This window comes from Myotis yumanensis, unplaced genomic scaffold (assembly GCF_028538775.1).
Source record: "Myotis yumanensis isolate MYYU_CA2020_CCGP unplaced genomic scaffold, mMyoYum1.0.hap1 SCAF_3, whole genome shotgun sequence".
Classification (NCBI taxonomy): Eukaryota; Metazoa; Chordata; class Mammalia; order Chiroptera; family Vespertilionidae; genus Myotis; species Myotis yumanensis.
Window position 1 is genome coordinate 189,966,801 of NW_027223754.1, and position 15,005 is coordinate 189,981,805.

The 15,005-nt window shown below is 48.4% G+C and overlaps 1 protein-coding gene across 4 annotated transcripts in view; it reads right to left on the reverse strand.

The window, feature by feature from the left end:
* Positions 1-258: 258 nt before the first annotated feature.
* Positions 259-15,005, reverse strand: part of ETV6 (ETS variant transcription factor 6) — a 232,759-nt gene continuing 218,012 nt past the window's right edge. For all 4 annotated transcript variants that reach the window (XM_070410681.1, XM_070410678.1, XM_070410680.1 and 1 more), the window contains 3 exons: positions 9,936-10,078; positions 8,006-8,106; positions 259-4,306 (listed from right to left, as the gene is read on the reverse strand). In XM_070410681.1, the coding sequence (XP_070266782.1) occupies positions 4,201-4,306; positions 8,006-8,106; positions 9,936-10,078 (350 nt within the window). In that variant the 3' untranslated portion in view covers positions 259-4,200. The remainder of the gene's footprint in view (positions 4,307-8,005; positions 8,107-9,935; positions 10,079-15,005) is intronic.

Here is a 15,005-nt window from a genome sequence, read left to right on the forward strand (position 1 = left end):
CACAGGACCCGAGCATCTCTGACCGAGGTTCCTCCTGGCAAATTTCTGCACCTGGGCCAGCTGCTCAGCTCTAAACGGTCTGCCATGACCTTTCAGGGCTGCAGAGCGCCTGCAGGCGGCCCTGTGACAGAGGCTTCCTGCCAGTGAAAAACCATGACTGCACTTTATACCATAATTGAGCGGAGACAGGATTTACCTCATCGGAGCACCTTGCCTCTCTGACTCCATTTCATCTTATTAAAATAGACACTTGGGACCTTTTTTTTTTAAATAAAAAATTTATTGAGATGATGCAATTATAGGCTTTTCTTTAAAAATTATTTGCAACTCACTGGCCCTGAGAAAAGGCATTTTTTTTTTCTTTTTGTTACATTCATTTGATTCTGTCCCTTATAAACCCCACACCTCATAAACAACAAGAGATTAGAAATTAAACAAACAAAAAGAGAAAACAAAAAAGAAAATTCTAGATTCGTTTGGGTTTGCAGGTGGTTGCAGTCACAAAGAGGAACCTTCAAGAATGTTCACTTGGCATGTGTGAAAGATCCCGGGAGTTCGGAGCTGTTAGTGTTGATGCAGACGGGGCCAAGAGTATCAGGTTAGTCTTGGGGGTTTTAGACAGGCAGGGACCATTGGGTCCCCTCCCTCCCCTGCGCTGGCTTCCTCTTGTCACTCCCTTCATTCCAGGCTTCTGCCCAGAGAGGAGCAGGCTGAGCAGGTGAAAACTAACTAGCACCGAATGGAATGGAATGCCTGGGCGAAGAAAACCGCCCTTTGTTCTTTGTGTATTTTCCCAGACCTTTTATCTTCAGCTTCCTGGGTGGGAATGGGTCAAATGGGGGTATGACCGGGCTGGAGCCCAAACCTAACTCCGTCCCTGGCATGCGGTCTGCTCCTAGGGCAAGTCCTAGTACCCCTCTAACACTCAGGTTTCCCTCTGCAAAAGGAGTTAATATTTCAAAAATGTCTTCAAAGTTGAAACCTGGGCAGGGAAAGGTGGTAATGGTGCCGACTTAGTCATTTAGGTAAATCTTGCCATAGCCTTTAAGTGTCAGCTAAATCTACATCCTCAGTGTCAGAAGGCAATGGATCAGAGGCTCCAAAGATACTGTTGAAAGCAGCACATCCTAAGTTTGTTATTTCTCTTTTCCTGTGAGACCGCCCCTCCCCCATGATCTGGACCATCGGTGATGCTGCCTTAGGCCAGACCATGTTGCCTTGGTACAAAAAGATCTTAGAGATCATGTTACTTCCACACAACCAGTCCATCCCTTCGCCACTGCTACCTTCCGATGGAGAGGAGGCAACCTGGCTAACTCAAAGTGCAGGGAGGAGATGCTAGAGAATTTCAAGATGCAAGTGAGCGTGCCTATTCCGGACACGGCTGGAGAAAGCTCCCCTCCCCCTAGGTAATCTTCCTCCGCATTTTCCTTTCCCAAGTTCTGATCTCAAAAGCCAAGAATTCCCACGATGGCTTCAGGGAAAGACCAACTGTTTAGATCACAGATGTGCTTTTAACTTGGTCCCAGGTGGAATGTTCACCTCCCTTGGTATGTAGTGTTGAGGTGGGACATGTCGTGCTGGATGGATTCTGCAGGTAGGAAGCAAGCTCTCGGAGGGCAGGATGGTGCCCGATTCACTTTTGAGTCCCTCACGGGTCTCACAGGTGCTTCATGAAGGCTGGCTACATTCAATCTGAAACTTTTGGGGTCTGCATGTGTGGGCGCTGTACCCCTGGTGTCAGCACTGCCCAGGTGTTCTCTCAAAGAACAAATGAGAAGGTCTTTGATGTTAAGATAAATCAATAGAAAATCATTACTGGTAATAAATACCTGGATGGGAAATCAAGACTATACTGGAATTAGCACCTTCTATTTCTTCTTTAAGTGGCTGAAGGTGTCATCCTGTCTTACATTTTCATAGAGAATATTGCTTTAAATACAGAGAAATCCTTGGGGTCAAAGGGAATTTTCCTCCGTAATTCATCCATGAGATTCTTGGACTGGAAAGTAGCCCGAGTCGCACTACCTGGGTCAGGTGGACGGACTGACATGTCCTCATCTTAGGGAAGAGCATCATGCCCTGGTGTCTGATTTCATAATCACACAAAGGGCCCCACTGAAAATCCAGCCCGTTTCTCCAGCCCTCAAACGCAGTGGCTTTCACAACCCGCCAGGTATCTGGCTTCATCTCCCTCAGTCATCTCAGAGGCTGGTGTGCGGCTGCACACTCCTGAGAGACATCTGTGGCTTGCTGGGACCCAGCGGCACTGCCCCGTCCACACCGATTCGGACCAGACCCTCCCCGTGGGGAGCCTCTAGCCTCCCACAGATGGTCTCTGACCTCATCACAAGCCTGCTATTCTGGAAGTTAGAGTGGGGGGAGTGTGTGACGGGGCAGTGGCTGGCCACCTCCGTGTGTCTACATATGGTCTGATATGAGGCAGGAACAGAGCAAGAACAAAGAGCCCGATCAGCTCCTCAAGTCCACGGTCCTGAAACCATCCTTAACCTATTGTGCTCTTCGCCCCCACTGGGGTCCTTGTCAGGAGGCTGGGGAAGGATTGTGTCTAATGGCTGGAGAAGAGGCGGGGGTCTGGCAGCCTCACCTGGGACCCCTGCTGACGATCACCTACGTACCCTGGGGGAGCTGAGGGAAAGAAGGAGGGGGTGCTTTGTAAGGCAGGTCCAGTCTTTTGAATTAAAACACACTGTGCTCCTCATATTGGATTCTGAACCTGTACTGGAAGAGGGAACTGAGACGGCTAGAAAAGGAAAGCAAATCTAAACAGCTCTCTAAAAATGTTATCAAAAGTACGAAGGGGTGGCGCTAGCTTCACTTTCCAAGATACAATCGATCTTATTTTGAGGGGAAAAAGAGCCACGGATGGGTCCATTCTGCAGCACAGCTATGCAAGAAGGACAGAAGGAAACGGTCATGTATCTGAGGGATTTGCTGTCTGCCCAGGCTGGGCAGACACAGGTAGCAACCGAGACTGCACATTCCAAGGTCCTCCCTTCTCCAATGCCCTGTGCCCTACGGGGACCGGGAAACTTTTAAAAAGCCTAGAAATTGCAAAAAAAAAAAAAAAAAAAAAGTTAGGTGAGGGCATGGAACTGACCACGTGATGGAGCATGGGCACCCTTCCTGCCTGCCTGGCCTGCGTGGCCTGCGTGGGGATAACAGGTCCCAGCTCAGAGCTCTCACTCCGTTTCTGGACCCTCGGGCCTGTGTGGTCTTTGCGGGTTTTCACTGCGATCCCAGGTGCCGGGGCTTCCAAATAACCCGCAGCGTCCACCTTGGGCTGAGGCTGTAGAACCCTGAGCTGCGGGGCCCTCATGCCATGTCTGTCTGCAGAATGGACACCCGTCTCCCTGGAGGACAGCAGCCTCTCAGGTGTTTGGGGCTCCCTCGGACGGTGGCCAAGTGCAGGGATGTCGGTCTGACTTAGCGGCGTTGGCCCCAAAGCACCCAGGCCACCGATTCTGGTTAGATGCCAACTGCTACCCAGACTCTCCAAGAGGCTGAACTCCAGGGGGGCACGGGGGGCGGGGGGGGGGGGGCGCGGAGAAGGCAGGGAAGGAGAAAGAGCAGGAGAGAGAAAGAGACCTCTCCTTTTTCACTTTATCTTTTTTAACAGCATCCTCTTTTCCCTGCCCCCTGCCCCCCAAGATCCAACCGCAACAGGAACAGACCTGATCCACGTGGCGGGGGCAAGAGGAGCTGGACTCTTTTGCAAGTTTTCTCTTTCCTGACGAGCTGGGTTTGCCACACTTTGTGAGATTTGCAAAATATATATATATATAATAGATATAATATTTCCATAGGAAAACAAGCTCATGTCTTCCCCTAGATGACTGATGAGAGTCAAACTGCGTGGTCATAAAAAAATAAAAACAAAAACACCGTGAAACTGACAACAGGTGGAAGGGCGAGGGTGAGGAATTGCAGATGGACAGATTCCGAATGAGGGGGGAACGTGAACGCGAGTCCCGGGCTCGTGCCGCCGGCCAGAATTCCAGCCCTGCCTTTGCTGGGTGGTTTGTCTAAGGTGCTCTGGGTCCCTCCTGGTATGCAAGGGAAGTGTCACTCCCGTTGCAGGCCTCGTCCTCTCCTACTCTCCGCAGTCCCCTGCTCCGCCTCCAGCAGTCCTGGGGCAGCGGTGCCCTGGGCTGCGGCCGCTGAGACGGGCTGGTGCCTTCAGCATTCATCCTCTTGGTATATTTGTTCATCCAGCTCCTGGGACTCGAGGTGCTCCAGACGGTCTGTCCGGCCACTCATGATTTCATCTGGGGTTTTCATAAACCTTTGGGAGAGGAAATGGAGGAGTTAAGAGATTGTATTTTGCTAAAGTTGTTTTTACCCTGAACTTGAAACTAAAGAGAAAGGCCCTATCACCTCATAGAGCTGGAGAGCTACCGAAGCCAGCTATTAACGGTAATTTAGTGTCAGTTAGAAAAGGGCGCCCCTTACCCTGACTGCCTGAAAAATGGTGAAATAACTCTAAAAAGACGCTACGATGATGGCAGGCAGAGAGCGCCCACTGGAGCTGTGCAGTGCATCCCACGTGACCTTGTGAGGGAACGCTGGTACAGCTCACTCAACTGTGTTTCTTATTTTTAGAGAGTTACATTTTACAAGGACCCACGAGAGCTGTAGATCCACTTCCATCCCCAACTGTGAGTCCAGGGAACAGTATCTGAAACTTGATTTTAACTCAAAGGATACAATTAAATGCTGAATGGAAAATTCTGATAATAGGACCAGTTAGTAATGGTGGTTGGAAAATCAGAAAGGCAAAAAGAAAATCTTTTTCAATGTTAACACGAACACATCTTAGCAACGAATCCTCTTTAGCCTGTCTTCCTTAGCAGCCAGGCGCACACTGCAAGCCTCATCTTCTTGTTCACGGGGTTCCCTTCAAAAGAACTTCAGTGACGTTTCGACCACGATTTCATGGTTCTGGAAGGCAGCCTAGATGCAAACGCTCTGCCCTACTGTGGGAGTGCCCTTTCCTCAGCCCCACTGTGTGCTGGCACGCCTTTCCCCTCCCATCTACTCTGCCCTGCACTAGATGAACTGTCTTCACACACACACATTTTCTCTCATCCCTCCAGGTCCAAAGCCTACGATGACCACTTATCAAGTCAGGGACCCAGTCTCCGGCCTGCCCACTGGGGCCCTTTGTCATCACACCCAGGAAACTCTTGATTTCCACTGTAAATCCTCCATCCTTGTCTGGCCAGTCTTCTTCCTTCTATAGTCATGGCTCATGGCAGCCTCCCAACCTCTAGCTCGGCCTCTATTGGAACCCTCTCTACTCCTTTCACTGTCTGAGCCCTACTCATGCTTTGAGCTTCGCCTCATCATCCAAGAGCTGCTAATGGAACCCATCTATGTGGAAGCCTTCCTCCCTCCTCTCCCAAACATCTTGTACCAAGCACCCACAATGTAATACGTCACCTGACCATACCCTGGATTTCATTCCAAGAAGCCTTCGTTTTGTGGCAAGTCTGGCTTGCAACACTCATTTTCTCAAAAGTGACTAATCTGCCCCGCTAATAGCAGGATTCTTCCCCTTACATCTTGTTGAAAATCACTATGGGAAACCTGGGAACCTTCCGGCTACCACTGCTTTTCTTTCCTGCCCGTATTACGGAGGCAGCAGGATCTGTAGCGTCTGCAGTCTGTCTTCTACCTTTCCTCCCCTCGCTAACGCTTCCCCCTCAACACCTGAAGTCACTGACGATGCCCTCCAGGCCATGCCCACAGATAGGCGACGTGTGGCCCTTCAAATGACCCTTTTCTTCTTTGACTGCTTTTCCATATTAAGCTTCTGATATTCCAAGCTAGGCTCGTCAAGAAATATTTATTGAAAGCCTCCATAAGGTGTACAACAGAATTACACCACATGTAATCCTCTACCTTCTAGGAGCCTATGACCTAGTTGTGGGGAGAAGAACTTCACTATCAAAAATGCAGCCCACGCCCTAGCCGGTTTGGCTCAATGGATAGAGCATTGGCCCACGGACTGAAGGGTCCTGGGTTTGATTCCGGTCAAGGGCACATACCTTGGTTGCAGGTTCCCTGGCCCTGGTCAGGGGGTGTGCAGGACGCAACCAATCGATGTGTCTCTCTCACATGGATGTTTCTCTCTGTCTCTCCCTCTCCCTTCCACTTTCTCTAAAAATCAATGGAAAAATATCCTCGGATGAGGGTTAACAAACAACAAAAATGCAGATCACGAAGTGGTTTAGGGCCAAGAAATGACAGAATAAGATATCTGTGTGTTTAAGCAGTTGAAGAAGGCCTCGTAAAGGCAGCCAACTGGAGGTGGACCTAGAGGGTATATATGTTAAAAAGCAAAACTCAAAGGGGTATATGTTTCTGATACAGGGAATTGCATTTGTGTATACAATGAACTTGGGAGGCAGGGCAGTGGACCAGAGATGGACAGAGAATGTCGAATTAATCTGGGGGTGAATGTGAAGTCTAGATATCAGTCTCCATTGCTCGGGAAGCAATAATAAGGCTGTTGCCTTTCTCGAATCTTCCACATCTCAAGAAAGTGCTTGTCATTTGATAAACTCCAACCTGGAACCTGCTCGTAAGAAACCGTGGGACATGCGGTGCCTGCAGCACAGAAAGGAGCCAGTGGACAATTCAGCACAAACACTGGCTCGGGCATAGGAGAGTCATGGTAACAGCGGTGTCAAGGCTGGCTGCTTGACACAATGGTGATGCCGGTGATGAGAAGCAAAGGTGGGGGGGGGGGGGGGGGTGGATTTCTAGCATGTGAAAGTCTGTCTTGAATGTTGCATGTCCAAGATACTAACGTTACATTAAATGGACGAGTCCTATAAGAAGCCTTTGGAAATGCAGATTTGAAACTTCAGGAAGGTTTCAAAGCTGGGTACAAAGATTTAAGAGTCTAACCACTAAGGTGATAATTCAAGCTATGTGTCGGGATCAACTCATTCAGGAAAAAGGCACGTAGCGTGGGAAGAATATAGCCACAAACTAGGTGTGGAAAGAATGAAGGGAAGCAGCAGCACAGCCAGCAAAAGGAGGGCTCTTTTTTACTTCAGTTCCTTCGGGGTCCGTCTCTTGAGCGGCCTTTTCCATTGTTTTTAAGATCTCAACTGTTTTAACTGCCCCTTCCCAACACTAAAGCCCAGGTTCTCCACTCTTTCCAGTGAGCTCACCTGCACACAGACAGTGTCATTTTCTATCTGCACAGAAACAACTCCAAACGCACGTCTCGAGTCCCATCTAGAAGTTGTTTCTGTCCCACCTGCCAAAACTCATGGCCTCAGCTTGCTTGTTGATCCCACTCTCTCCCAACTTTCCCTTGGTCTCCCCATGGCCATTACCACCCATGAACACCAGCGTTCTACTTCTCCTGACTGGTCCTTTAGGTCCCTTCTCCTTCCTCTTCTAATTCTTTCTCTCTTCTTACATTGTACTTGGAATCACAATCTATGTGGTAGTTTCAATGGTTGGAACTCAGTGTGAGGAATTCTGGGAAGAGGAATGTCTAGAGCAACAGCTTTCAGTGCATTATAACAAATATATTGTAACACACACACACCTGAAACAAAATTTTCATAAATGAACAGTCCCTTTGAGTTTCATGTGATACATTCTGATATTTTCAAGTCCAGGTTCAAGCCCTGGCGTTGCCATTGACAGTGTCACTCTGGCTGCTCCCTTACCTGCACTGGATGCTAATGGCAGGTAATACTATCTGAGCATTGCATTGTTTTACAGGGGAGTCAGACTGTGTTTACTTAGTTTTGGTTTTACTATAGGACAGACATAAATTTTAAAAAAATGATTTTTTTTCTTAAATTCTAACAAACCAGCACCTGGTATCCAATTCATAGCTCTGGTGGCTTTGAGTATCGGATAGGCAGGTAGAGATCTTAACAGGCTCCCTCCTCCCTCTTATTTAAAGAAAACAATATCCTCCCCCAAGAAGGAAAGGAGAAAAAGGAAGTGCTACCTGAACAAAAGCCTTTGTCCCGGCTCCTTCCTGATGATGTTTAGTTTGTAGTAGTGGCGCAGGGCTCTGGACATTTTCTCATAGGTCATGTTTGTTCTGTTCTGTTTGTTCAAAGGAGGAAGAGAAAAAAAAGCACAAAGACACAATGAAATGAACCTCAGAAAAGGCGCTGGGGGAGCTGTTAAAACAAAAGTTCCTCAGCGGCTCCCGTGGCCCCGAAGTTTGGGAAGGTACCTGCTCATCTGCGGCCACCCAGGCCCATTAGTCCCCACCCCTCGGCCGCCAAGACTTCTCCCAGTGAATCACCCTTTGTCAAAAGTCCCCGAGGGGGAGGGAGCTCCGGCTAACAGGGCATATCCCTCAGCAGCCTCCCTCACTTCCTTTCCCAAGACTGTGCTCTGCTGTGCCCCAGGAATTTCCTGCAGGTTCCCACTATCTGTGGGCCATCCTTCACCTTCTGACCCACAAAGGAGTGCTTTTCTCTTTTTTGTTGCAGTGACTTTTCTCAAACTGTGTTTCTGGTTTGTCATTTTAAGGAAGAGATATTTTGTTGCTTAAATTCCTGTTGTGGAAGCAAGAACACAGAGGTTCCCAGCGCTGGGGCTGGGGCTGCGGCACCATGTGGGAGGTGCAGAGGGATTTTTCCCAGGACTCCCGCATGAAGTGTCTGGCAGCGGAGTGGGCCCTGCCGCGTGCGGTCATGGCCGGCACGGGTCCTCCAAGGCTGCGGCTAGGGCAGAGCTTGCTCGGCTGCAGGCCCCTTGTCCTCTCTCACTTGGCTGAGCTGGCACTGTGCCACTATGCCACCCACTTGTCTGTGGTCAGCCCCGGACCTTGGTTACTTGATTTTTTTAAAAGTAGGAATACAGATTTAGTTATTTAGTTTTTTTTTTCTTTTTTGGGGGGGGGGTTGGGGGTTGGGGGTTGGGGGTAGGTGTGCTCTTTGCTCTATTTTATTTTGTTGTGGTAAGAACGTTTAACATGAGATCTACCCTTTTAACAAATTTTTAGTGCATAATGCACTGGTGTTAACATGTTGTACAGCAGACCCCTGGAACTTACTCATTTTACTTAAAGAAAACTTCATGCCCATTGACTAGTGACTCCTCAGTTTCCCCTCCCCCAACCCCTGGCAACACCATTCCATTCTTTGATTCAATAAATTTGCTTATTTTAGGTACTTCATAGAAGTGGAATCAGCCAGTATTTGTCCTTCTCTGTCTTGCTCACTACACTTCGCATAATGTCCTCAAGGTCTGTCCGTGTGGGTGCGTACGGAAGAACTTCCTCCTTTTCTCTTGCAGGTACAGACCACAGTTCCTTCATCCCTCATTCACGGATGTGCATTTGGGCAGTTTTACTTATTACATCTGCGCCCTTGGACAGGTTTCCTAACCCTGAAAGGCTTTATCTTTTAGATTCCCCGCCCTCTTCCTAGTGTGGGCACTCGTGGGGCAAGCCTACTTCTTGCCCTGTGTGCTTTGAAAGGGGGATGTTTTAGAGTCAGAATGTCAGTATTTTCCGCGGGAAAGGGGCTTTCGGGAACATGGGAGTTTCCGACTGAGCGGAACAGAAGCCACGCTTCAGAAGGCTCCCTTGTGCGTCAGAGCCCCACGCGCTTCCCCGTTACCAGTTCCTAGTGACACAGGTAACAGGGCCAGGTCAAGGGGGCGGTGAGGGCTGCTCAGCCCTCAGCCCGGAGGCCAGGATATGCAGAGCTCGCTGGCACCTGGCCTGAGCCACACCGGAAAGGGGCATCTTTAATGATCTCCTTCCCTTTGCCACTGTCTAATTGTTGGCCCAGTAAGGAAGAAACGAAATGATTACGGGCAGACTTAGGAAGCAGCAGACAGACGATTACCCTCCGACCCCGGCAGAAAGGCTGTGTTTTGGCACCAGTTGACGGAGCAGATAGCTGGTGTCCTTTTACCTTATGGTTTCCCCACAGTCGAGCCAGTCCGTTGGGATCCACTATCCGGAATATTTTGGATTCTTTGTCCTCCCATCGGATGAAGTTTTCGTACCGGCTGTCAGAAAGCAACTGATAGACGTAATCCCAAAGCAGTCTACAGTCTGCCGAGGAAAAGGGCAAGAAAATGCTGTTGAAAAGGTTTCTTGTCGAGACCAAGAACGCAAATCAGAAAACAGTCGAGTGAGTAACTGCTCTGCCTACTTTGGATGGATGGCCTAACCTCCCGTCTGATAGGGAGACCTGGGCCCCGAGGGGCACGTGGGATGGTGTTGGGGAGGGTGACCTCTGACCTGTGCGGGCCTGAGACCATCCACTCCAACTGCCTCCTCCCAAGAGGGGGGCACAGTGACCGGGAGAGAGGAAGCGACTTGTCCACCGTCATGACCCATGACCTGACTTTGAGCAGAGCCCACAGGAGAGAGAGAACCAGCTCGAACTGCAAATGCACTGGCCCTGAAAGTGTGCTGAAAAGTGGGCAGGCAGGAGGCGAGTCCCGATGTTCCAGAGAGAGCGGGTGGATCAGTGGTGGTGCTAAGATGACCTGGGGGTGGAGGGTGATCCTGAATGGATAAAGACGAGAAGATTGGGGTCGGCTAAGCAATGGCAGAAAAAGAAGCCTGCTGCGTGAAAGGCTGTGGGGAAAGAAAACGCCATGGGACTCAGTGACCGTGACCGTGGAGCTGTGACTGGCCTGCTTCTTTTTTATTTATTTTTTTTAGGAGTACAGATATTCTCACTATAGCATACTTGGGAGGTCTTTAAAACTGCTTTGTTATAAGGGAAGCAGGGTAGAAAGAAACCCTGTACAAAAAATCCCTTTCTCTACTTTACAATGGGTGCTCCATCACTGGGTTGGGCAACCAAGATTTATTAAGTGAATTTGTGTAGGCCAGGCCCTGAGCTAGGCTTCTAGCAAATTCAAAGAGAAGATGCGGCCCTGACCGGTTTGACTCAGTGGATAGAGCATCGGCCTACGGACTGAAGGGTCCCAGGTTCGATTCCAGTCAAGGGCATGTACCTTGGTTGTGGGCACATCCCCAGTAGGGAGTGTGCAGGAGGCAGCTGATTGATGTTTCTCTCTCATCGATGTTTCTAGCTCTCTATCCCTCTCCCTTCCTCTCTGTAAAAAACCAATAAAATATATTTTAAAAAAAAAAGAGAAGATGCCTTTGCTTTGTGCTAGTGCGCTCTGGGTTTGTGCCATCATGGGATGTGGTTTGCCCTCTAGCAGGTGGGTGGGGGCCGACGGGTACTTTCTAGGTCTAGCTCATGTTGGATTGGCCTCCGGGTGAGAATAAGAGACCCAACTTCCAGGTGCTCCCTGTGGACCGGGAGCTGTGCCAGACCCTCGCCAGCATGACTGGTGGTAACTGACGAGCCACAGGATGCCCCGTATGTACTTGCCACTCTCACACGTTATTTCTAACCTTCTCACCCCGAGGTCCTGGGACTTGAAATCCGAGGCCCCTGCACTACAATGTGCTGACTCCCTCCTGCTGGGCGCGGCCTGGGAGACCTGGGAGGGAGTGTCTGGGTTAGACCTGGACTGTCTCAGAGCCAGCACGTCACCTCCCAGAGAAACAAACACACCCTTCTCTGGAGTGTACCTACAAGGGGAATGGAGTCAGGTCCCCTTGGGCGAGTTTCTTGAATCTCCCTGAGGTTCGTGTCCTCATTTACGAAACGGGACTAAGAGTCCTTACTCTGCAGGAGTCATTTTCGACCTTTTTCATCGAGGGCACAACATACACCGTCACTGAAATTCTGCGGCACACCAAAAAAACGCATTTTTTGAAGGTCTGACAAAAAACTAGGTATAATTTTGATTCATTCACACTAGACGGCTATTGTTGTGTTGGCTGTTGTCATTTTTTATTTTGACAATCTAAGGGAAAAGAGGTCGGTGCCCCGAGTAAGTAGTCAGGTAGGTATTACCTGTCTAAAACATTCTGGTGACACACCGGTTGAAAATCGCTGCTTTACAGGATTATCGGATGAGTGATAATGTGAGTGAAGAGAAAGTAATGGAAGTAACGACGGTATTTTTTGGTGCTGTTTGCAGGCGCTGTGCTGTGTACTCTGTGGGCAGGGCTGCATTTGGCCCCTGCGACACCGGATAAGGTATTTTATGGACAAGGAAGCTGGGGCGCAGCTCCGGAGGGACACAGGATTCTAGGTTCCACGTGACTCGGAGGCCTGTGCCGGGCCACACTGCCCAATGCGGCTTCTATCCTCAGAGAAGCTGGTGAACAGGTATATGTTTGTAAAAACTTAGGACTTTCCAGAGCAAGGTTTAACTCTGTTTAGTGCACCTTTTATGAAATCCAGCGAATTCTCTGAACAGAAGGAACTGGCATAAAATATGGCATTTTCTGGGAGGCTTAATTTTTCTAGGAATTACCATGAAACTTAAAATGATCATAAATCTTGCCCTGGCGGGTGTGGCTCGGTTGGAATGTCGTACCATACACCAATGGAGGCAACTGATTGATGTTTCTCTTGTGTCTCTCTTACATCAATGTGTTTCTCTCTCTCTCTCAAATAAAAAAAAAGTAGCTGGCATTTAAAAAAAAATAAACCATAAATCTTTAGTGTCTCTTACTGTATTCTTTTTCTCCCAATTACGTGCATGTAGAAGTTAATGTGATATATTTCATTGTGTTTTAGAAAAGGACAAGTGGTGTTCTTAAACCGATGACCAGGCTTCTGGAGTCTGAATCCCATTGGCCAGCCTCTTCGAACTCCACCCCTACCTACAGCTGTGTTCTTACTGCGGGAGGGTGGGCTGAGAGGGCGGGGGGGGGGGGGGGTAGGGGGAACAGGGCAGGGGGACGAATCCTAGTGTCATAAGTACTTAGAGAAGCCAGTGTCTTGCCATTGCAGACTGAGAATAATCAGCTGTAGTAATACGACTACTCTAGTTTCCAGGCAAAGCAGCAGTATGGGCTGCCCCTCCCCTGCCACCTCCCTGTCTTACAACATTTTTACTGCAAATAGGAAACAGAGAACTGAGCTGGGTTTAATGGTCCAGTTGTTGTCCTGCCATCCAATGGCAGATACATTTTAGTTTCCCACCATCTCTTCCAACTGGAAAACATCTGACAAAACCAAATATTATCACATAAAATGCAGGTAAATAGGAGGAACAAGGTGGTGGTGGTGGTGTGTGTGTGTGTGTGTGTGTGTGGCGGGGGGGTGTTGTGTATAACTTTGCTGTTTCCCACAGGTTACAATCATTTTTACCACAAAGAAGCTTGATGACACTTTCAGATTCATCTGAATTTGGCATGTAATTCTCTAGAGTGTTCATATGAATAAAATATATATATATAAAAGCCTAAGCAACCATTACGACCAGTCGCTATGATGTGCACTGACCACCAGGGGGCAGATGCTCAACGAAGAAGCTGCACCCTGGTGGTCAGTGCATTCCCACAGCCAACCTCCTGTGGCCTGCCAACCTCCCACGGTCCCTCCCCCTGGCCTGGGCGAGACGGCCCCAATCGCTGGCCAGGCTGAGGAACCCCACCTGTGCACGAATTCGTGCACCGGGCCTCTAGTGTAATAAAAAAAAACTATCTGGTTGTCTTATGTAGTTGGATGTGGAGAACGTCTGCCCTTCTGAAGGTGAGCAGTACATCAGCAGCCCTCCCAGCCGCAGCCTTCCTGGAGCTACGACTTCAAGTGGCTGGTTCTCCTCTCATCCCCTTCTGCACAAAGATGTTCACGTGTATGGTTTCTGTTGCTTCACTTTACTGTCTTGGTAACCCCCTTTTTCTCATAAAACAGTAAATGTGAACCAGACACTTCTTCAAGTACGGGCTTGCCCAGGACTGGGCACCATGCTGGTTTTTCTTTTCTTTCTTTTTTTTTTTTTTTTTAAATATATTTTTATTGATTTTTTACAGAGAGGAAGGAAGGGAGATAGAGAGTCAGAAACATCGATGAGAGAGAAACATCGACCAGCTGCCTCCTGCACACCTCCCACTGGGGATGTGCCCGCAACCAAGGTACATGCCCTTGACCGGAATCGAACCTGGGACCTTTCAGTCTGCAGGCCGACGCTCTACCCACTGAGCCAAACCGGTCTTGGCATACCATGCTGGTTTTTCATCCAACTGTGGCCTTTACGCAAACCCCTTACTAAGAAGAGATCTGGAAGGTTATCTGTTCTTTGGTTGGTAAAAATGAAGGGCGGGCTTACCAGAGCACAGACTTCACCTGTAAGATTCAAAACCGCGTGTATCTTGCAAGCTTTTCCCTTTCATAAATGTAAAAATAACCCCAAACAAGCTGCTACTTAATCATTTTAAATGGCATTTAATCCAGCAAAGCCAACTTCAGCTGAGTAATAAAAATATGTTGACATTCAAGACATATTGAATTACTCAAGTCACTAATGGAGGAAGCAACAGGAATTTTGTAGCATGAAGCAGTTGTTTCAAGCTCAGAGTACAAGTGGCTTTTATAACACTATTGATTGTTTTGTTTCTTTAGTTAAAAATTATGCCAGATGATAAAAATAACTGCTGGCCCACACAAGTTTTTTTTAATTTTTTTTTTTTTTTTTTTTTTTTTACAATTGAAGTTCAAGCCATATGAGTTTTTAAGATTTCAATGAAATAAAAGGCAAATCCTTCTTATTTCCCTGGGTCCTCTGGAGACTGTTACCACGCACCGCCCGCCTCCCCTTCTCCCCCCCCCCGCCCCCGCAATTTTTCAGTCCATGTCAGCACAGACACAATGTTCTCTTTCTCTTTCTAAACTGAGGTATGACAGATATGCCACAGTATAGTATTAGTTTCAGCGGTACAACGCTACATAATGACTGGACATTTTTACTTGTGGGGAGATGATCACCACAGTAAGTCTAGTTACCATCTGTCACCAAAGGTACACGGTTTTATTGTTGTGACGAGAACTTTTAAGATTTACCCTCTTGAGAACGATCAAATATGCACTACAGTATTCCTGACTACAGTCACCACGCTGTACGTGACATCCCCATGACTTATTTGTTTTGTGACT